The sequence below is a fragment of the Hemibagrus wyckioides genome, linkage group LG08, assembly GCF_019097595.1.
Source record: "Hemibagrus wyckioides isolate EC202008001 linkage group LG08, SWU_Hwy_1.0, whole genome shotgun sequence".
In the NCBI taxonomy this organism is placed as follows: Eukaryota; Metazoa; Chordata; class Actinopteri; order Siluriformes; family Bagridae; genus Hemibagrus; species Hemibagrus wyckioides.
In genome coordinates, this window is record NC_080717.1 from 13075229 (window position 1) to 13100137 (window position 24909).

A 24909-nucleotide genomic window follows, 5' to 3' on the forward strand; every position below is an offset into this window, starting at 1 on the left:
TCAGTCCACTGCTGTTCACTCTGCTGACTCATGACTGTGCAGCAATGCACAGTTCTAATCATATCATCAAGTTCACTGATCACATGACCGTGGTGAGTCTCATCAGTAAGAACGATGAGTCAGCATACAGAGAGGAGGTGCAGCTTCTAACAGGCTGGTGTAAAGTCAACAACCTGTTTCTGAACATGGAGAAAAGGAAAGAGATGGTTGTTGACTTCAGGAGAACACAGAGTGACCACTCTCCACTGAACATTGACGGGTCCAACGTGGAGATCGTCAAGAGCACCAAATTTCTTGGTGTTCACCTGGCAGAGGACCTCACCTGGTCACTCAACACCAGCTCCATCACCAAGAAAGCCCAGCAGCAGCTCTACTTTCTGCGAAGGCTGAGGAAGGCTCATCTTCCACCTCCCATCCTGACTACCTTTCACAGAGGGACCATCAAGAGCGTCCTGAGCAGCTGCATCACTGCCTGGTTTGGGAATTGCACTGTCTCGGATCACAAGACCCTGCAGTGGATAGTGAGGACAGCTGAAAAGATCATTGGAGTCTCTCTTCCATCTGTTATGGACATTTACTCCACACGCTGCATCTGTAAAGCAAACAGCATTGTGGATGACCCCACACACCCTTCCTACACACTCTTTACCCTTCTGCCATCCGGAAAGCCAAAGCATTCGGACCCGCACAACCAGACTGTTGAACAGCTTCTTCCCTCAAGCAATCGGGTATCTCAACAGAGAACTGAACTGAGTTGGACACAAACACACACACCTGAGAACTGTTCTCAGCAGAGAACTGAACTGTGCTGGACATGGTGTTGTACACACACACACACGCACGCACAAAATTTGTCTTGTTTATAAATTCTTTAAATATTTATAACTGTTCACTTTTCATTATTTAAATATACAGATCACTTTAATTAAATGTATCTGTTTTAACGTAATTACTTCTGTTGCTTCTGCTGATATATTTACTGTTACTATCTGTCTTTGCACCCACTGTTAACACTGTTTTTTGCACAAGAGTCTGCGTTATATGTCTTGTTTTTGTCTGCACTGTCTTGTCTTGTCATCTGTCTTGTGCACTTATGTTGTATGTTTAGTTTCTAAAGAATGCACCTTGTAGTAATAGTTAAGCTCTGTGTTTATCCGCATCACCTGTACTTTTGTTTTTGTTCTGTGTAGCACCTCTGGTCCAGGAGGAACGTTGATTCACTTCACTGTGTACTGCATCAGCTATATACGGTTAAAGTGACAATAAAGCTTCTTTGACTATGACTTTGACATGCTTGACCATGGGGATGCTGTTCTTGTGGTTGAATGCAAGCTGATGGAGGCAGTGTGAAGTTCTGCTGTGAAACTTGCAATATAGCTTTGACCACCTACCAGGGCTGCACAATTAATTGATTTTCTAATCGCGATTTTGATTACAGATGCCACGATTACGTAATTGTTCAAAGCTGCGGTTACAAAAAAAATCTACTTACATTATTCTGTGTGCTTAAGGGGTGGTTATTGCATGTTACATTGTGAGGGGCAAATAAAGACTTTTAATAGGCCTAATAGTCTGTAGGTGTGTCCTTATCAACGCCCCCAATTATCCACTTGCACATGTCTATCTCGTCATGTTAATTTCACGAACATGTGCGCTGACAAAGAAACATCAACTAGTTTGCAAAGTGTTGCTGAGAAGAATCAGGAATTAGAACCGAAAAGAAAGGACTTTTGACTGACCTCTCTCTCTGCACGCACACACGCACCAAAGTACCGCGAGAATGTGTGCTCGAATATGCTCTAGAACCGCTCTTGCGATACTTTGTCATACACCTATTGGTCTGTGCAGCGCCGCTTTCCCACAATGTGACAAAAATACCTTACAACCCTTGAGAGCGTCAGCAATAAAAAAAAAAAACTTTCAGAAAACACAACAATCTTATTATTCAGATAATAGTCTAACTTATGAGTCTAACGTGAGGTCCTTCACGTTCTTCCTGGCGTTGGTCCAGCATCGCTTGTTGTAGACTGAGTGCAGGTCATGGAGCTCGGTACGGATGATGCGCTCAGCTGATCGCACCATCCTCTGAAGAGCTTGTCTGTCCTGCATGGTGCTGTTCCCGAACCAGGTTGTGATGCTTCCCATCAGGATTCTCTCTATGGTGCAGGAGTAAAAGTTCCTAAGCACTTTAGCGGGCAGCCAAAAGTCTCTCAAGCGTCTGAGGTGGAAGAGACGCTGCTGGGCCTTTTTCACCACGGTGTTGATGTGACAGGACCATGAAAGGTCCTGCGTAATGTGGACACAGAGGTATCTGAAGCTCTCCACTCTCTCCACTGGGCTGTCGTCAATCATGCTTTTTGCTGAAGTCCACTATCAGTTCCTTTGTCTTGCTGACCTTAAGGAGGAGGTTGTTCCTCTGGCACCAGTTCTCCAGATTCCTCATCTCCTACAGGTAGGCCATCTCATTGTCGTCGGAGATCAATCCGACCACAACAGTGTCGTCAGCAAACTTGATGGTGGTGGAGTTTGTAGTGGCTATACAGTCATGCGTGTACAAAGAGTATAGCCGGTGGCTCAGAACACAACCGTGGGGGGCTCCAGTGCTGAGGGTGAGGGAGGCTGAGACATGTCTGCCCATCCTTACTGCCTGTGGTTTGCCAGTTAGGAAATTGGAGATCCACTGACACAGAGATGTGCTGAGTCCCATGTGCTCCAGCTTGGTGGTGAGTGTGGAGGGAATTATAGTGTTAAACACTGAACTGTAGTCAACAAACATCATTCTAACATAATTCCCCTTTCTAGTGTCCAGATGAGTGAGTGATGTGTGAAGGTGAGAAATGGCATCATTTGCGGCCTGTAAGCAAACTGTAGTGGATCCAGTGTGTATGGTAGTGAAGAGATGGTGAAGTCTCTGACCAGCGCTCAAAGCACTTCATCACTACTGAGGTCAGGGCTACCAGGCGGTAGTCATTGAGGGAAGCTGGATGGGGTTCTCAGAGCATAGAAGGTGTTCAGCTTGTCTGCTAGAGACACGTCCACATTCCTCATACCGGATGTTGGTGCTTTATAGTCCGTTATTGTCCTTAGCCCCTGCCACAGGCTCCTAGAGTCACTCTGTTGGAGCTGTGACTCTAGTTTCCTCCTGTAGCGCTTCTCGCTTCATGTCTCGGTGAAGCAGAGGAGATTGCAGTCCCGAATGTCTCTCTGGAACTTTACCCTGGCCCTGAGGTCATTGAGCTTGTTTTCCAGCGACTGGACATTGGTGAGCAGGATGCTGGGCAGAGGTGTGCGATGCACACGGGCTCTCAGCCTGTTCCTGACACCAGCTCGTTTCACCTGGGGCCGTCGCTTCGGGTCCTTTGTTGTTGCATCCTTTGTTCTCCCTCAGGATCTCACTCGACCAGCTTGGATCCGGGGTTAAAAGCATCGAAATGTGAGTACATTGTATACCAATAGAAACAAGAGTTTCTCTATCGTACCTAATGCACTCCATTTTGAAGCATTTGCCGGATTGAATGTACTGTAAGTTAACAAGAAAAAGGGGTCGGAGCAGTTGTGACGGCAGCCGACATCACCGGCGCCATCTTGGAACAATTGCCTATTCTGTATTATTTTAAAAATTCTGTTAAGAGAATAAAAATATAACGATGATTTAATGCAGCAAATTAATGGAACATGCAATCTGTGGAATTTTAATGTCTTAGCCTAGGTGTATATAAACTTTTGGTCAGAATTGTTTAGGCCTCATTATTTTAAGGAATTTAAATATAGTCGTCTTTTGGGTGGAGATTTGTTTTTTATTTTATTGTGCAGTAGTAAGTGGATACATAGGGATTTGTATGGCAGATTCTACACAATGTAAGGCTAATAGAAATCAGTTAAAATCCTGCTGCTACATAAAATGTGTAGATAAAAAAAATTCCTGATACAGTGGTAGAGAAAGTTTTTTAAAGAGATGCTTATTTAACATTTGTGGAAATAGTCTTGAGTTAAACAAAGTCTCAGTGAGGATTCTATGCTTCATCCTCTCTTGTGCTGCTTCACTGAGAGTGCTGATGTCATTTAGGCATTTTTTCTCACTTCCTTAGTAGTGAGCTCATTGGTATGTTTACTGTTTCAGGGCAAGCAATGTTCCCTGTTGTTGAAATTTGCTCATATTTGGGGTCTTGCACTCTGGCTCTTGTGAAACAGTTTTAAGCAGTGGAGGAAATCAGCAATAACACAGTGACAGCCCAGATGTGGACATTTGTTTTGTCCCTTTTCTGGCAAGATTAAGACAAACTGACAAAGAGGCATATTTGTATAATATAGGTTGAGCAACTGCATTGGACATTTAAATAATAGTTCATTAAATACACACAGCTAGTGCTTTGCTAGTGTTCAGAGTGACTTGTGACAAAAGCATACAGTTTATATAAAAACACCTTTAATGTGAACTAGCAGCTAACATAATTTACGTTAAAAACATATAGAAACATTTTAGGGAAAATCCATTATCAGGTTGCACACATCCCTTGACTAGTATGTTTAATGAAGCCATTTTCCTTGTAGTACTGCTCCTTTAAGAATACCAACATTTCACATATGGCAAAATTTGTTAATTTTCTTCTTCAAAAGAAATCTTCTGTTCAGTGCACACTTCAAGCTGTATATACGATTTAGACTTAAGGTCTAACTAGGGTATTTAAAAACATTGATCTTCAAAAGACATTTCTTTGTTGATTTGGGATTTTTTTTGGTTCATTATCATGCTGGAAGGTAAAAGGTTTCAGATCTTTTCACATCTCCAGCTGTTTGAAGGTTTTGTGCCAAAATAGATTGATACTTAGAGCTCCCTCAATATTGTCCATATCATGCCATGCCAGGTACAGCTCCCCATTTATATTTTAATTAAAGTGTGTGCATTTCTGAACGAATGCACAGAAGAAATTGGTTTTAAAAAATCCTAACAAAATAATAGTTTATTAACTAGATTTTTAAAGTTTGTTGTGACAAACTTTGATGTTGGCTTGTCAAAGCAAGTAGTCATCACGTGACGTCACCTGGACACACGTCACAAAGCTCCCCTCATTGTGCTGAGTGTTTTGATATGTCACATGTATATGTTGCAGTAGTTTTGTGATTTTGATAATATTGGGGGGGGCTCAACGGGAAAACCAAAATTCTGATCGGTTGCAAAATTTACAGCTTCATCTGGCCCAAGAATGTGAAGGAGCTGGCGATATTTGGTGTCGATATCTTGAAAGCCTGCCAAATTATAAACCTCCAAAATTTTGAATGGGATTCTATCTGGAAAAAGGCCACTTTGAGCTTCCGTACTGGGAATACTGGAATTCCGCTAAAGCTAACGTTAATGCTAATGTTACTGCTAATGCTAATGCTAATGTTAACGTTCATGCTAATGCTAACGTTAACGCTAGTGCTAAAGTTCATGCTAATGCTAATGTCACTGCAAATGCTAACGTTCATGCTAATGCTAACGTTACTGCTAATGCTAACGTTACTGCTAATGCTAACGTTACTGCTAATGCTAACGTTAATGCTAATGTTACTGCTAATACTGTTAATGCTATTGCTAACCCCAAAATTAGCAAAATTGCAATAGTACCACAACATACACGTGTGATGCATCAAAACGCTCAGCACATTGAGGGGAACTGTGTGACATGTGTTCAGGTCACATATCCACCCACCTCCAAAAGTATTGGCACCCTATCGATTCACTCGCCTCCAGATGAATCGGGACCCTATCAGTCTGCTCTCCACCAAATATATTGCTATCCAATCTGTCCACCTGTCTCTAAAAACCATTGGACTTATTGCTTTGTCAAGCCAATATCAAAGCTTGTCGCAACGAACTTTACAAATCTAGTTAACAAATTGCATTTTAATGAACTGACCTTTTAATTGACGCATTATTTTCTTTATTAAAGATTATTTGTTACTCCCTTATTATGACACCGACACTAACTTATACACTGATCAGCCATAATATTATGACCACTGACAGGTTTTTTTTTTTTTTTGCATATTCATGCAGTTATCTAATTATCCAATTATGTGACTGCAGCACAGTGCCCAAACCATGCAGATACAGGGAATCAGTTAATGTTCAGATCAAACATCAAAATGAGGGGAAAAAGACTTTTGACTTTTTCACTTAGATTGTGGATGTTGGCAAATAAAGCTGATGGACTCTTTCTGATGGAGCTGATAGACTGTTTAACTGCTTAGAGAGAGCTAAGGAAATTGACCAGAGTGGTTCAATCTGCCAGGTAGTATTATAGTAAATAATCACTTTTTACAACTATGTTGAGCGGAAAAGCATCTCAACATGCACAAAACGTCAAACCTTGAGGTGGATGGGTTATAATAGCAGAAGACCACAGGTGTTCATGTGATCACCTTAGATTCTTGACTTTGGCTGACAGGAGTGGTGATCTTTTGCTGTTCTATACCATCCACCCCAAAGTTTGATGTTTTGTGCATGCTGAGTTTTTGCCTACCTGAGAAGTAATAGTGGTTATTTGAGTTATTGTAGACTTTTTGTCTGCTCAAGCCAGTCTGGTCATTCCCCTCTGATCCCGCTCAGCAAGAAAGTGTTCTGACTGTAGACCCTGAAGCTCTTGATCTGCATCTGTATGATTTTGTGCTTTGTGCTGCCACTTGATAATTGGCTTATTGGATAACTGCATAAATGGAAGGTTGAGAGATGCTCCACGTAAAGTGGACAGTGAGTAGATATGAAAATGGAATATAATTAAATATGTAGTAGATATCACTGAATGATCAATGGAGTTGAAGAAACCGCAGCAGGCTTTGTCACACATACATACATGATCACACATTGAAATTCTTTTTTGCTCATTAGGGAGTTAAGAAGATCAGAGAGAAGCCATGATTTGGCATCCATGGAGTAGAGTGGGTTCAGAACTCAAGGTCCCAACAGTGGCAGCCTGTTGGTGGTGGGGGTGCTGAGTGTGACTTGCATCAATGTGACACAAATGTTTTAGATGGCAGTCAAGGCTACTGTAGAAGAAACCAGAAAGCATGTATATTCAGTTTGTTAACTTTTCTTTTGATGTCAGTAATATGCATTAACTGTGAATTCTGGAGAGTTTGAAAATATTGAGCAGTAGTATGCTATTTCTATATTTTCGATATTCCCTCAGCCCAAATGAAACAATGTTAGAGGACTTGTCCCATAAGCCTTGTGTTTGACACGTCGCAACACTTCTTCAGTTTATCTCTAACTTTTTGTACTATTTGCTACAAGGCAGTAAGGTTCCCACATGTAGTACTAGCTCTGGTAGTGCTGCCTAGTGTGTAAATAGAAGTGAATATTATGAAACATAAGCAGCAAATTTGTGTAACATTATTCAAGGCAGCAATAATCAGTTTCATGTGTAGTAGACAGCTGTTTGGGTAATATATAAAGTGGGCAAACAGCAGTGACTAATCTGACACTGAAGACACTGTTAAACAACAGTGCATCTACTTAACATATTCATTATAGCTAAACTAGCATGTCAACATGGAAGAATCTATATACTCAGTACTGTTTGATATCACTTATACTGTCCCCTCTGAAAGTATTGGAATGCAAGGTTAATACTTTTATTTTTACTATACACTGAAGACATTTTGGTTTGAGATGAAAATATGAATGAGATGATGGATCAGAATTTCAGTTTTCATTTCCTGATAATTAAATCTAGATGTATCACACAACTTTTAACAAAGCACCTTTGGTGGTGGACCAAGCATGCTTGGTGAGCAAATAGCAGACAGTCTTCATGTCAGTGAAAGTAAATAACACTTTCCATTTGGTTGCATAAACCTTGCTTCATTAGGTTGGTGAACCAATATCATCACCAGATTGTTGCATTCTTCTTTTCTTAGCTTGTGCCACAGCTTCTTTCAGTTGTTTGTTTTGGGGAAGTCCTTTGTTTTGTTTGTAGTGTGATTTTAAGTCACTGTCTTGCTGCTTGATGCAGTTTTTTCTTAAGGTGATTGATTGAATTTCTCTTTAAATTGTCAGACAGAATGTTTCTGTTGGCTTATGAATTCATTTAGCTGTCAAACCCAGACCATCTCCACACATTTGAACTTGTTGTGAGTTGTAGATCATGAGCAGATGTTTTCTTTCTCCATAGTTTGTTTCATTACCTTAGTAGAGGTAAATTTTGGTTCTAGAACTTTTGTAGCTCATCTCGGCATTGTTTTGCAGTTTCTAATCTGGCCTTCCGATTTTTACTACTGATGAATGGTTTGCATCTTGTGGTATGTGATATACAGCTCTGGAAAAAAAATAAGAGACCGCTGCAAAATAATCAGTTTCTTATGTTTTTCTCTTACTGGTGCATGTATTGGTGAGATGAAAAGTTTTGTTTCATTTTTTGTGAATTGTTGTTGTTTGTGTATTGTTATTTTGAGTGTATATTTAAAGGTAATGACAACACGTCAAAATGACCCAAGATCATGCAGTATTTGCAGAGCTTTAATAGATAGATAGATACTGTAGATAGATTTCATAAAGGGAAATTCACAGCTTCCAGCAGTATCCACAAACACAGGTAATAAATAAAATAGGAAGGAATATAACAAAAATACTAAAAAACCCAAATTAGGGTAAACTATAAAAAGTATAACAAAAAATATTTCAAATAACAAAATATTACACAATTTAACAAAATATAGCAGAAAAATACTAAATACAGAGATTTAAGGAATAAATATGGAGAATGAAAAACAAGATAAATAATGTGCAAAACAAGTGTTCAAGGTTACAGACCTAGTTGATATGCAAAAACTGCGTGTTTGAGTCCTGTGCAAATCTCAATTTAAATAACTCAAATAAAACAAAATGCAAATAATTTGTAACCAAATTGTTATTGCTTTGGCTAAATAACATTTAGAAATCAGTATTTGGTGGAATAACCCCGATTTTTGGCATGCACTCCACCTGTTTTTCACATTGCTTTTGGGTAAATTTATACCACTCTTTTTGCAAAAAAGCAAACAGCTCAGCTTTGCTTGATGGTTTGTGACCATCCATCTTCCTCTTGATGACATTCCAGAAGTTTTCAATAGGGTTCAAATCTGGAGATTGGGCAGTGGTCTCTCATTTTGTTTCTAGAGCTGTGTATATATACACTACCAGTCAAAAGTTTGGACACACCTTCTAATTCAATGTTTTTTGTTTAGTGACTTATTTTCTACATTCTAGAACAATACTGGAGATTTGAAAACTATGAAATAACACACATGGACTTAAGTAATCCATATGTAATGACAAAAAACAACAGTCAGTTGTTATTTTAAGACACAAAGGTCAGGTGTTCTGGAATAGTTCTTGCAAGAACAGTATTGTCAAGTGCATTTGAAAAACCCATCAAGCACCATGATGAAACTGGCTCACATGAAGACCATCCCAGTAAAGCAAGACCAAAATTTACCTCTGCTGCAGAGGAGAAGTTCATTTAGAGTTGCCAGCCTCAGAAATCACCAATTAACAGCACCTCAGATTAGAGCCATTATGAAAGCTTTACAGAGCATAAGTAGCAGACATATCTCAATATAAACTGTTCAAAGGACATTATTGTGTATTTCGGCTGCCTTCAGCATTGTTTTACAATGTAGAAAGAAATAAACATCAGGAAAGACCATGGAATTAGAAGGTGTGTCCAAACTTTTGACTGTGTGTGTGTGTGGTGTGTATATATATATATATATGTATGTATATATATGTATGTATGTGTATATATTAATAATATATATAATATATATATATATATATATATATATATATATATATATATATATATATATATATATATAAAGAAATCATGCGAGTGTGCGCGTGAGCCAGGTTGCGCGAGTGTGTGTGTGCAGTGAGCGAGGGTGCATCTGCATGAGTGAGGGTGCATACAGTAAAGGAGGGTGCGTGTATGTAAGTGAGGACATCTATAGGTTTCACAGATTAACAAGCTTTGATGAGCTGTTAAATTAAAGATGGTAACTCACCACAGGTCTTTGATATTGCTTCTTTTTCCCTGAGGTCCCCATAGAGCTGTAGCATATCTGTGTGATATGATGTCTGTTGTCTATAGAGGAAAACAATAATAAAATGCAATGCAGTGGCCAAAGAAGTCTGTTTTACCCTAACAACCAAAATTTTAAAAAAATAAAACAGATTTAGTGCTTTGGACAACAAAATGATTATAAAGCCCATGCCTGAATATGTCACAACTTCTACAAAAATCATAAATGCACTGCAGGAACTCTACCTGCTCATCAAAATTGTTCAGGATAAGTTTCATTTCATCTGCAAGGTTTTTGGTCTTTGCACGATACATTTTGATGAGGGTGTTGCTATTTTTGTTAAGAGATGGCATAAAGGCTGTTTTGAGGTCTACACTTGTGATCCTTCTGAACTGTGCACAGACCTGAGAAAGTAAATGATGAATTGATTTTATTAATACAAAAGACTAAACAATAAGGATAAAATTATATATAAACTACTAATTAATGTAACTTACTTGCTCCTTCAAAAAGAGGCAAGGCCATCTTTCTTTGATGATGGAGACCAAGGGCTGCTCGTTGACAATTTCTTTTCTCCTGAGAGAGAACGTACTTTCCATGTTTGTGTTAGTTGTCATAGCCATGTTACTTTTCTTGAATTCAATCTCAAGCTGTTCCCTTTGACTCCTCCAATGCGACATCAACTCCAACAGGATTGTCTGGAAGAAAGTTGATTATCTTCATGGTTTCTTCTAGGGAAGTCTTGAACTATCACTTCCTCTGCTGTTAAGCTCTGTACATCCAGCACTGTGCAATTTTTGTCTGTAGTTCCCCATTTTTAATTTTAAACTTCCAGCCTTTGCACCCTGTGTCACAGCCAAGCTCTCTTAAACACGGATGTTTGGAAACTAAAGCAACTGACACTTGTTCAATTTCAGCATCATTTGGGTAAGCTTTATAAGGATACATTGCTTCAGCTAACCTTTCCAATACTTCTGTTTTGATCTTGCGTGTAACATTCAGAATAATTTTCTGTTTTTCAAAAACTTCATTAGCTTTTCTTAGTCTAAACTCTAAATCATAGCAGAATTTTGGTATCACAAAAACCTGTGGCCACCTCTCTTCTCTGGCTGTGGAAATGGATGTACTGGACGCACTGGGTGACATGCTAGCAGTGTCAAGGGTAAAATGGGTGTCGGACCCTGTGTTTTCATTTCTTGGTGTTTCTACTTGTGGTGTAGTTTTATCCAGTTCCCATACAATTTTTAGCATTGCTTTATCAGCTGGAAGATCTTCAATTTCAGTTTAATTGCATAGCTGGCCCCCAAAATCATCATACTGAATGACAAAGTTTCTATCAATTTTTAGTTTGTCACAAAGGATGTCTTTGAGCTCACCTATTGATGATGGCACATTTGGGAGTGTCAGCTTCTTAATGCACTCTGGGTTCACAATTTTTGTAGCAGCATTGTGGTTTTCTGAGGAAAAACATGTGAACAAATCATAGTGTCAAATAACGATCATACTAAAGTGTGTACTTCGATCAGATTAGTGCTGCTAACAGTAAAGTTCTGAAAACACTTTAGTTTAAAATTATAGTTTAGGTGAAACCAAAAGGTTCTTCACAATTCTGTAGGCTGCAAGTGGGTATAAGTCATTTAAATCCTTCAGCTCGGTAACAACAAAATCTTCATATCGAAACTCTTCAACCTTGAAGGCCCTAAGATGTTCCACATACCAAGAACGACATTTCTCCAGCACAAAACAAGCCTCCCTGTCAACAATCAACATGCAGTGAATCCTTCCAAACTCTGGCAGGCCACCACAGTATCCAACAGACACGATCATACCTTTGGAGTATGAGGTCCCATGCAAAACAGCACTTGATGCTATAGTTACACTGTTAGGGTGAGCATACTTCCTCTCAACTGCTGTTTTCACCCTTCTATATAAAGAGGAGAGCTTCACAACTTTTACTTTCTCAACATGCATGGATTGTTTAAAAAAGCTTGGAGACTGCAAGACATGTGCAACCATAAGCTGATGCTGGGTGGATTTACTGTCTTCAGTAAATTTCTGAAATTGTGTGTGTTATGGACACACAAGTTTTTTTTGAAAAAACTGTGCTTTGCTTCAAAGCGCATTGTCCAGTATTCTACACAAAAGCATATACCAAAGCAGCGTATGAGGCTTGGATAGTGTTCCAGAAAGTGGTGTTTTGGTTTTAGTTTTTCTTTTGGAAAAATCTCTGTAAACAGGTTGTTGTGATCAGATATTTCAGCCTCCAGATAGCAAAGACTGTCCTTTGAAAACTTGGGTGAAGCAACAAGCATCAACTATATCTTTGAGCTCCATCAGCACTTGACATGGTTTCTCTGTTTCTGAAACAACATAACCAATCATGAGTGATATGAGCCTTGAGTGTCCAATTCTCGTGCCCATTTCCACCAATGGTTTTTTTGACTGAGAAATTTTGGGGGATCTTTTGAGGGTGGTTCACCTTGTCAGTGAAGCAGTAAGGGAAAGACTGAACTATGCTGTTCAACTGGTCAAGAGTAAAGAACTTCTTATCTATTAACTTGTGGAGACACAAGGCCAACTCAAACAGCACTATTCCTTTAAACAAATCATGTAATGCATCTGGCAGAAATCCAGTCACCGGGTGAAAGAATGCAAGATGAGTTTGTAAGACACATTCTCCTTTTACACCCTGCACATTTGTTAAAGTTGGGTTTGTTTTCAGCTCTACAATACACTGATTGTGCCGTTCTCTAGTTCTTAAGGGAAAGTGTTTCTTGTACACATTAATGGTCTGAATATCCTTAATAGAAGCAAGACAAAACCTACAAAACTTCTCAACCTGAAAATTTTCCTGAAATCCTCCTAGGCCGTGTGCCCCAAGATTGTCTGCAGAGACAGTCACAACAGTTCCTTTGATATTTTCACCAAATAGATCTATATACAGTCCCTCTCTCTCAAGTGTCTATGCATCTTTCAATAAAGGATCAAAAAACTTCCCATAGCCAAATTCTTTAACTTCACTACTTTTCCCCAACAATGCTAGCTGTATGCAGTGCAAATTTGTTCTGGACAGCGAGGGCCAGTTCAAGATCACCCAGTAGACTGCTGTGTTCTTGTGCTTTTTGCGTGATGTTCCTAGAGGATTTGCAACTTAAAAATTGTCAATATAAAGACCAAGTGCAATAGCTCCATTCTCATGAAGTAGTGGATGCTGTTTGAAATGCTGACCATCAAAACAAGATGCATGTCATGTAGAAACATTAGGAAAAAAAAGTCTTTTCATGTACCTCACTATGGCCAAGAAAGGTTTTCAACACGTCAAGAAGAGGAACATACAAAAATGTCTTTCTTTTCAGTCTACTGAAAACAAACTCAACTGGTTCAACAACATCAAAGTTTTTTGTAGTATAATTGACATGTATGATCTATAGAGAAGTTTCCCCTACCAGTGGTAGCATAAAGAGGATTTGTCCTATGAATGGCTTGAGTGATTTCAGTGATTACAGATTAGTCGACTTCACAATTGTGATGGCATAAAATATCTGCAATTACTTTTTCAGTGGATGGTTTAGACAGAAATAAAATCTGTTGCGTAGCACTTTTGATACATGTAGTTCTGTCTGAATACAAAGGAACAAAGAAGCCAACTTTTTCTCAAGAATTTTTTCAATATCTTCATCAACAGCTTCCGAATGTCTAATATCAGATGTACCCTCAAAACATCCTGAAGCAGAATCTGACCAATTATTTGCGTGTTAACTACTGACACAACAGATGTCCTATAATCACTTATAGTCTGGCATTGGTGATGTTTAGACTTGTGACTATGAAAAGTGGCAAAGACATTAGTTTTGAAGTCACAGTGCAAAAATGGACACTGTACTGTCTCATGCCTTTTCAGATGTGTAGCCAAGTGTCCGATGAAAACTTTCACACTGCAGATATTGTGGTACTCACATAGGTAACAGTTAAATGTTGCTTGCACTGTTGTTTCGTTAGATTATTTGTGGACCCTGTGCAGATGGATTGTATTGTAAAGCTCCTGGTGTATTGAAATTGCAAACACACTCAGCGTACAGACAGGGTAATGGTATGTGTTGGCCTGGTTGCCAATACTTAAGCCTGTAGTGTTTAAGCATTAAACTTTGACAGGAGCAGGTGTACTTACAATATTTACACTGCATGTGGTGTACTTTCAAGGTAGACCTGTAATAGAAAACACACAAAAGAGTTATTAATAAAACACAAAATAATTACCAATGTAGAAGACATTACTACAATGTGTTTAGTTTGTGGTGAAATGTGTCACTGCTTCAAAATTCTCCCCAGGCATTTAAAAAAAGGATTGCTTAAAATTCAACATTTTATCCACTTATGTTTTAACACTTTACAACAAGGTTATTTTTGCCAAGATTTGTAAAACCATTAACAACGAACAAAATAATTTTTATCGTCATTTATTAATCTTTATTAATGTTTGTTAATGCCAAAATAAATAACATAATAACATAAATCCTGCAAACAAACATGTAGTTCACTGGTTATGTTTGTTAATTATAGCATTAAAAAAGATAAATATTCCTTATTGTAAAGTGTGACCGTTTAAAATAGCTGATGTTTAAAACTATATAGACCATGTGGCCTGCTGATTGCTAAGTGCGTCAACACTAACACTAACTCTTCTGCCAATATCATCATCATAAAACGGTCGATGAAAACATTTTTAACAGACAACGCATAAATGCATGGCGACTAAATAAAGTACTCTTTTTACAGTAATTATATTTGGAGACCCGGGCAATGTGGTAATGCTACATGCACGAGTTCCAGACACAATTTAGAAGCACATGACTAAAATAATTAAATGAAGGTTTTTTTTTTTATTTTTTTTTATGTTGCATGGATTTACTCAACAGTGAAACACTACTAAAGCACTGAGAAATATAAGTAGCTTTCAAAGAGAAAGTACCAGCATCTGTATTTTTAACAATACACATATCGCCATTATATCGACGTATTTTTAAAAAATGTCAGTAAATGACAAAGAAAAGAACATCAAACATATCAGCATTTGACATCTGCATTTGAAATCAAACCACTCTCGCGATACTTTATGAGGACAGTCCCTTATGAAAATTTACCATGGTTTTACCAAAAAAACATAGTTTGTAATATTAACATTGTTACCACAAAATAATCATGGGTTTGATTAATGGTTTTGCCAAAAAATACAGAAAAAACATGGTTACTACACTTTTAATATAAAACATATTAATGTTTTTAACATGTTATTTTTCATAAGGGGGTCTCTCAGAGTTCATTACATTGACTTAACTCAATTGTATACATTTATATATATATATATATATATATATATATATATATATATAATGTGTGTGTGTGTGTGTGTGTGTGTGTGTGTATATATATATATATAATAATAAATGCAAATTATTTGCATTTTGTTTGCTTTCCTCAGCCTTGTTTGGGCATCTCTTGCACATAGCCCTCTTCTGGTTACCCCACATATTTTCGATTGGATTTAGATCTGTACTTTGGCTGGGCCATTCCAAAACCTTGATCTTGTTTTGGTGAAGCCATTCTGTTGTTGATTTGTGGGTGTGCTTCAGGCGATTGTCATGCGGCAAGGTGAAATTCCTCTTCGTCTTAAGTGTTTTAGTAGAAGCCTTAAGGTTCTACACCAAAATTCACTGGTATCTGGAGCTATTCATGGGTGTTTTTTTAAAACTTTCGTATTGCTACCCTGCATATGAAGAATTTGGGATTGTTGTCACATGTAGAGTTAGATGTACTAGGCAGAAATTGCTGCAGTTCTTTTAATGTTGCTGTAGACCTCTTGGCAGCCTCCCTGACCAGGGAGTTTTCTCCTGATATTCTCATCAATTTTAGGGGGATATCCTGTTTTTAGTAATGTCACTGTTGCCATATTTTCTCCACGTGTTGATTATTGTCTTTATAGTGTTCTATAGTATATTAAATATCTTGGAAGTTTTTTGTAACCCTCTTCCAATTTTTATTTTTTAGCGATGAGACACTTTATTTCATAAAAGGTATATACTAATTACTATGTGTGTGTGTATGTGTGCATATACATTTTTGCTCAAAAGTTTGCATACCATGGAAGACATTGTTATATATTGCCATTTATTTGGAAAATATGACTGATAATGCAAAAGATTTTAGTGGTCACATGAAGTCATGAATTATCACGTTTGGCTATAAACACACAGGTTGACAAACAGAGGTCTAAATGTCTATTAAGTGGACGTTTCTACACCTGTGACTCATTGTAAATGTAATTAGTGTCTGTGCATAAATAGTCACTGAGTTTCTCAGCTCATGAGGTGATGCACTGACTTGGCTGGATACTGCACCATGGGGGAGACATACAGTGTAAATGCGTACACCCCCTTTGAAAAGTAACATTTTAAACAATATTTCAATGAACACAAAAATAATTTCCAAAATGCTGACAAAACTAAGTTTAATATAACGTTTGTTTAACTTATAACATGAAAGTAAGGTTAATAATAGATTACACGTTTTTCAGTTTTACTCAAATTAGGGTGATGCAAAATTGAGTACACCCCACAAAAAAAACTACTACATCTAGTACTTTGTTTTGGCCTCCATGATTATTAATGACAGCACCAAGTCTTCTAGGCATGGAATGAACAGGTTGGCGACATTTTGCAACACCTATCTTTTTCCATTCTTCAATAATGACCTCTTTTAGAGGCTGGATGGAGAGTGATGCTCAACCATAGGTGTTCGATTGGGTTGAGATCAGGAGACATACTTGGCCTCTGAATCACTTTCACCCTGTTCTTCTTCAGAAATCCAACAGTGGCCTTAGATGTGTGTTTAGGATCATTGTCATGTTGGAAAAGTACACAACGACCAAGGGCACGGAGTTGATGGTAGCATCTTCTCTTTCAGTACAGAGCAGTACATCTGTGAATTCATGATGCCATCAATGAAATGCAGCTCCCCGACACCAGCAGCACTCATGCAGCCCCAGATAAGGACACTGCCACCACCATGTTTCACTGTAGGCACCATGCATTTTTCTTTGTATTCCTTACCTTTGCGACGCCATACAGTTTTGAAGCCATCAGTTCCAAAAACATTTATCTTGGTCTCATCACTTCAGAGTATAGAGTCCCAGTAGTCTTCATTTTGTCAGCATCGGCCCTGGCAAACTCTAGGCGGGCTTTTTTGTGCCTGGGCTTTAGGAGAGTCTTCTTTCGTGGATGGCACCCATGCATGCCATTCCTCTGCGGTGCATGCCGTATTGTGTCTTGGGAAACAGTCAACCCAGTTTGGCTTTCTACTTCTTTAGTTAACTGCAGTGAACTTGCATGCCGATTTTCTTCAGCCCTTCTCATCAGAAGACGCTCCTGTTGAGGTGTTAACTTCCGTGGACGACCTGGATGTCTCTGTGAGATGATTGCAGTTCCATCTTTTTAAAATTTTTGTACCACTTTTGCTAAAGTATTCTGACTGATAAGTAAAGCTTTGCTGATGATCTTGTAGCTGTCACCTTTCTGGTGTGAGGAAATTATTTTCTTTCTCAGGTCACAAAAAACTTTGAGAGAAATATACGCTGCTCTAGAAAAAAAGTGGTGTTGTTTCAAGGAGCACAATAAGGAGGTACTTGAACACAAATGACCTGCATGGTTGAGTTGCCAGGAGAAAACTGTTACTGTGCCCATGCTATAAAAAGGCCTGCTTTTAGTACACCAGACAGCACCTAGACAGGCCTCACATCTTCTGGAGCAGAGTCATTTGAAGTGATGGGACCAAAATTGAACTTTATATTCACAACCATAAACGCTATGTTTGGAGAGGAGTCAACAAGGCATACGGTGAAAAGTACATTGTAAAGCATGGTGGTGGATCTCTTATGTTTTGGGGCTGTGTGAGCTCCAGTGGCACAAGGAAGTTAGTCAAAATTGATGGCAAGATGAATGCAGCATGTTATCAGAAAATACTGGCAGACAATTTGCATTCTACAGCACGAAAGCTGTGCATGGGATGCTCTTGGATGTTTCAACTTGACAATGATCCAAATCGCAAGGCCAAGTTTGACCCTCCAATGGTTACAGCAAAAAAAGATGAAGGTTATGGAGTGGCCATCACAGTCTCTTGACCTCAATATCATTGAGCCACTTTGGGGAGATCTCACATGTGAAGTTGTCTTGCACAAACCAAAAAATTTACAGGAACTGGAGGCATTTTGCAGGGGGACCTTGCGTGTGCTACTGGATTTCAGTCTTTCACGGTGTAGTGTGTTACCAATTGTTTTCTTGGTGACTATGGTCCCAGCTGCCTTGATCATTGACAAAATCCTCCAGTGTAATTCTGGGCTGATTCCTCGCCGTTCTCATGATCATTGAAACTCCATGAGGTGAGATCTTGCATAGAGCCCCAGACCGAGGAAGTAGAGCTGGGCGATTAATCGTTATTATCGATTAATTCGAATTTATGGTTTATGTCGATGTTGAAAAAATGAAAATTGATTTTCCGATTTCACTTTGGTTTGGCAGAGCGAGCTTCCGTAGTTCTGCAACACTAAGAGCTTGTTTCTAAGAGAGGCGCGGTTTCTTCAATCGGATTGAAGAACGTGCTGAAAGACGGGGAGGAGCCGAAAGTCTGCCGCTGTTTTCATATGAAATTTAAAGGGGACTGACATCCTACCCTGTTAGTCAAACCTTTATTTTATATATTTATTTATATTTTTTACTATTATAACCTCATTGGGGGCTGAGTCCCCCTTAAATGAAAATTCTAGACTCGCCCCTGATTGTGCCTATATACACAGATGTAAAATGCTGTCTGGCTCCTGTTTGATTTGATTTAGCGTGTTAGTTGCATGTTGGTTTTATTTAGCGTGTTAGTTGCGTGTTGAACTGATTTACAAAATTGTTTTTCTTCAGGTGACAATTATTTATTTTATAAAAAGTGATTTAAGTTAAGTCTGCAGTTTGCACTTTACAAATCCCTCATATTTTGTTATATTACTTTATTTTACTAGAATAATTAGAACTTGTAAAGACGGGTGAAAGTTTGCATTTTATAAATCCCCCAAAAAGGTTTTTATGTTGTATTGATTATTGTTTTTCTAAAATAACAAAAAAAAAAACTTGTTAGCGAAAGTAACTTTGCACTTGGCACTTTTAGTCCAAATTAGCAGTTCATATGTTTGGTTATATTGTTTTTGCTCAAATTAAAAAAATCTATTCTGTAGTCTCTAGTGTTTTATTAAATTTTTTTAAAGAAAAATAATCGTTTTAAAATTGAAAATCTGAATTTTGTTTTTAAAAAATCTGAGATTCAGTTTTTTGGCCATATCGCCCAGCTCTACGAGGAAGATTGACAGTCCTTTTGTCTTTCTTCCATTTGGGAGTAATTGCACCAACTGTTGTCACCTTCTCACCAAGCTGCTTGGTGATGGTCTTGTAGCTCATTCCAGCCTTGTGTAGGTCTACAATCTTGTCCCTGACATCCATGGACAGCTCTTTGGTCTTGGCCATGATGGAGAGTTTGGAATCTGATTGATTGCTTCCTTCTGTGGACAGGTGTCTTTCATACATTTAACAAGCTGAGATTAAGAGCACTCCCCGAGAGTGCTCCTACTGTAATCTCAGCTCGTTACAAAAGACACCTGGGAGCCAGAAATCTTTCTGATTGGTAGGGGATCAAATACTTTTTTCACTCATTAAAATGCAAGTCAATGTAGAACTTTTCTGAAATGCATTTTTCTGGATTTTTTTGTTGTTTTTTGCCTCTCACTGTTCAAATACACTTACCATTAAAATTACAGACTGATCATTTATTTGTCAGCGGGCAAACGTACAAAATCAGCTGGGGATCAAATAATTTTTTCCCTCACTGTATATCCCACCCAGTAACAGATGCCATGATGAGGAGATAATCAGTGTTTACTGTTCTGTGTGTGGTGTCTGTGTGTGTGTGTATAGCTACCCAATGTGCCAAATGGCGCAGGAGGAGTTGAGATTGAGAGTGTTATTTAGAGTGTATATTTAAAGGAAATGACAACACATCAAAATGACCCAAGATCATACAGTACTTGCAGAGATTTAATAACTCAAATAAAACAAAATGCAAATAATTTGTGAACAAATTGTGTTAATGCTTTGGATAATAATATTAAGAAATCAGTTTGTTGGAATAACACTGATTTTTTTCACATTGCTGTTGTGTAACTTTATACTACTCTTTTTGCAAAAAAACCAACAGCTCAGCTTTGCTTGATGGTTTGTGACCATCCATCTTCCTCTTGATGACATTCCAGAGGTTTTCAATAGGGAAAACTTTTTCCCTTGTCGAAGCAGAGACCAGGAGATGTTGGGATATCTTTCAAGCAGAAGTTACTCTTTATTGAGAACTCACTGTGTGTCGCTGTAGTCATCCATGTCTGACTATAGTTTCAGCACTGTAGAATTTATACTTTTCCAGGGGGAGGGATACATATAGGTGGAGACAATCTAAACAAAGCATGCAACTGCAGTACAGGAATCAGCCCGGTAACAGAATTTCCCCAGCCCTGAGCTCATCATAACAGTGTTGTTCAAATGCATAGGTGCTAATCCAATCAGCCTGACAGTATCACCCAGACCATCACCATAGAGACAAAGGCACAGCCTGGCCTTGAGATTAGCATTCACATTTAACCTGGGACCCTGCCCGGTGGTCAGGAAGTACATACAGACTAAAGGTTAATGTCTCAGACACCTGGGCTGCCAGACTTGATCTTCTTAGAATGTCATCATCTTTACCTTAAAATGTAAAACCCAATGTACATAACTTTTTAGTTTATATACTATTACATTGGAACCTAGATTTAACATTTTATAAATTTGTAATCCAACCATTCCTAATCCTGTCCAACCTTGTCACTCCCATCATAGAGATGTCTGTTCTTGGAGTAAATTTGCTTGGATGGCCTGACCTGGCCATGTTGCCAGTTGTTTTAAATGTCCTCCACTTGTAAATGATTTTCTGGTCAATGGAATGGCTGATGATAAATTCTTTTGAGATCTTTTTGTATCCCTTACCAGACTCATAAGTATCAGTAGTCTTCTTTCTGAAGGCCTCAGAGAGCTCTTTGGATCTCACCATGGTGATACCTCTCACTTCAACAATTAAGAGCAAACCAAGCTAAGGCCTAGTCCGCATGTACACAGGTATTTTAAGTTTTTCCTCCTTTGTTTAAAAAAAAAAATCTTGTCCACATGAAAACACAAAAACGCAGTCCGAAGCGCTGTCAAGAGCTTGCAAAACTAACAGGTGGCAATATAATCTCAATCGTAAAGCTATGTTGGCCAATCAGAAGCCCGAGATGCTGACTTCACAAGCAGAGTTGCCAGATTGGGCGCATTTCTGCCCAATTGGGCTTCTTCTGGTCATGTCTCACCTGGGAAAAAATTCATTGGGCTGACTGGCCTTTTATGCAACAGGCAGGTTTTTAATTTCAAACATAATCCTGATATTTTATTAATTTTCTATTTAAACGAACTTTACAATAAAGTGTAATATGTAATGTTGACGTTTTAATTATATGGTTCAGTTTAGCCAGTAAGGTTCAGAAGAGTCGTTGTTGTAATCGTTCTACCAGTTAAGCCAATATCACAAAGATATCAACTGTTATACTGTTTGTTATTGTATTAGTTATAACAGTATGCATTTTGGGCTGGTGTTTTTTTTTTTTTTTTATATTAAGCTGTGGTTGGGCTGGAAATCTTCAGTCCAATCTGACAACCCTGTTCACAAAAATCTCCAGTTTCACTGTCTACACGATAACACTAAAACCGGACTTTTTGAAAAACTTCACCCTGGCAGGAGTTTTCAAAAATGTTCGGTTTCAGTGACCTGATGCTGCATTTGCGTGTGGACCAACAGCCAAACCACATGAAAAAGCTGCGGTTTTAAAAATACCCGTGTTCGTGTGGACAGGGCCTAAATGTCTGAGGTTTAAATAACGCAAGCCTCCTTCAAAATGCTCTGTAACCATGTTCTAATAATTTGCACCTGATGTGATACACCTGTAGGTAATTTTATCCATTTTAAGTACAAATAAATGTGGGGGTGTCCTTACTTTTTCCTCACAAGAATTTGGATTTTTTTAAAATTACATTTTACAGATGATTTAAAAAAAAAGATTAGTTATATTACTTGAATCTTTGATCTTCATCTAAAATGAAGATCAAATGGCCATCTGTTTAGCTATGTTAAAAAAAAGAACACACACAGGCTTTTATGGGGTGTTCTAATTTTTTTACATGACTGTATACACACACATATACACACCCTGACAAAAGTCTTGTCGCCTATCCAAGTTGTAGGAACAACAAATAATAACTTGACTTCTAGTTGATCATTTGGAATCAGAAGTGGCTTATATGAAAGGCAAAGGCCTCTAGATTATGCTTATTTTACCAAAATAAAATCTTATCATGCCGTGATTTTTAATTATTTAATTAGGACAGAAAGGTCAGACTTTACTTAGACAAAAGTCGTCACATCTTTAAAGGATTCAACCAATCACAGATTAGAGCGTCACCTGTGACAAATACTGTAATTAACACATTCCCAGGTGTGTAGAAGAAGAACCCCAGCTCACCCAACCTTCATTTGAAATGCATCCTGACCTGACAGCATGCCAAAGATTCAACCACAGACCAAAGTGCTTATCATCAAGAGACTGAAGACCAAGTCTCCTGCTGAGGTGGCAGACATCTTTAATGTATCTAAAAGTCAAGTGGAGAGGATAAGAAAAAGATTTGAAGTAACTGGTGAAGTTCATGACAGGCCCAGGTCAGGCAGACCCCGTAAGACAACTTTTCGAGAGGACCGTTTGTTGGTTCGACAGTCCAGGGCCAGCCCTTTTTCAACTGCAGCAGAGCTACATAACAACTGGTCACCAGAAACCCCTGTATCTACAAGAACAGTTTGTCGAATTCTTTCACGCAGTGGTCTCAATGGCCGAATTAGTGCTCAGAAACCAGCATTAAACAGAAGACAACTAAAAAATTGTGTTGCATTTGCCAAGGCCCACAGCTTGCAGGAAGGATGGACTGTGGAAAAGTGGCAGAAGGTTGAGTTTTCCGATGAATCATCTATTGAACTGCATCCCAATCGTCTCAAATACTGCAGAAGACCTATTGGAACCCGCATGGACCCAAGATTCACACAGAAAACAGTCCAGTTCGGTGGAGGAAAAATCATGGTTTGGGGTTACATTCAGTATGGGGGTGTGCGAGAGATCTGCAGAGTGGATGGCAACATCAACAGCCTGAGGTATCAAGACATTCTTGCTGCCCATTACATTCCAAACCACAGGAGAGGGCAAATTCTTCACCAGGATGGCGCTCCTTCTCATACTTCAGCCTCCACATCAAAGTTCCTGAAAGCGAAGAAGGTCAAGGTGCTCCAGGATTGGCCAGCTCAGTCACCAGACATGAACATTATTGAGCATGTCTGGGGTAAGATGAAGGAGGAGGCATTGACGATGAAACCAAAGAATCTTGATGAACTCTGGGAGTCCTGCAAGAATGCTTTCTTTGCCATTCCAGATGACTGTATTAATAAGTTATTATTTTTCCACTGCACCATGACTTTGTTCTGTACTGTACATTATTTCTGTTAAGTGACAAGACTTTTGTCTAAGCAAAGTCTGACCTTTCTGTCCTAATTAAATAATTAAAAATCACGGCATGACGATTTTATTTTGGTAAAATAAGCGTAATCTAGAGGCCTTTGCCATTCATATAAGCCACTTCTGATTCCAAATGATCAACTAGAAGTCAAGTTATTATTTGTTGTTCCTACAACTTGGATAGGTGAAAAGACTTTTGTCAGGGTGTGTGTGTGTGTGTGTGTATTTTGCAAAAAGACTGGTATAAAGTTACCCAACAGCAATGTGAAAAACAGGTGGAGAGCATGCCAAAACACATGCAAATCGGGGTTATTCCACCAAATACTGATTTCTTACCGTTATTTAGCCATTAACACAGTTTGTTTACAAATTATTTGCATTTTGTTTTATTTGAGTTATTAAAGCTCTGCAAATACTGTATGATCTTGGGTCATTTTTATGTGTTGTCATTTCCTTTAAATATGTACTCTAAATAACAAGTTATATTTTGAATTTATGAGAAATATTGTCAGCAGTTCACAAAACATGAAACAAAACTGTTCATCTCACCAATACATGCACCTGTAAGAATAAAACATAAGAAACTGATTATTTTGCAGTGGTCTCTTATTTTTTTGGTCTCACATTGAAATTCTACTGATTATTTTGGTCTCATTTCTGTATTCCCTTCCCTTTAACAGAACATGCATATTAAAACATTGGCTGATGACATGGTAAGGTGTTTGTTGTTTAATTTTCTGTTTTTTTTTTTTGTTTTTTTTTATTAACATTTTATTTGTTTTCCATCTTTTTCACATTGCATGCATCTTACGAATTGGAGAGATCAAAGCACAGACATAATTATATGTTAATTTTGGACAATGTGGTGATATCAGTGTTGTGATCAGTAATGTCACATTAAGATTTTTGTTTAAGTATAGTCATTATAGTCAGGTCTTAGTGTTGTGTGTGTGTGTGTGTCTGTGTGCATTTTGTGTGTGACTACACAGTCCCTTCTGACTGTAGTGGAATAGAAGGCCAAATCTCAGTTTGGCAGTGATGGCTCAAGCGGTTAAGGCTATGGGTTGTTGATCGGAGGATCAGGATTCAAGGCTCACTGCTGCCAAGCTGCCACTGCTGGGACCTTGAGCAAGGCCCTTAACCCTCACTGCTCCAGGAGTGCT

The 24909-nt window shown here is 38.4% G+C and overlaps 1 protein-coding gene across 6 annotated transcripts in view; it reads left to right on the forward strand.

The window, feature by feature from the left end:
• Window positions 1–24909, forward strand: part of diaph2 (diaphanous-related formin 2) — a 285969-nt gene that overhangs the window by 7367 nt on the left and 253693 nt on the right. For 3 of the 6 annotated variants that reach the window (XM_058396724.1, XM_058396725.1, XM_058396730.1), the window contains exon 3: window positions 24427–24459. The exons of the other annotated variants lie outside the window; for them this stretch is intronic. In XM_058396724.1, the coding sequence (XP_058252707.1) occupies window positions 24427–24459 (33 nt within the window). The remainder of the gene's footprint in view (window positions 1–24426; window positions 24460–24909) is intronic. 6 annotated transcript variants of the gene reach the window in all.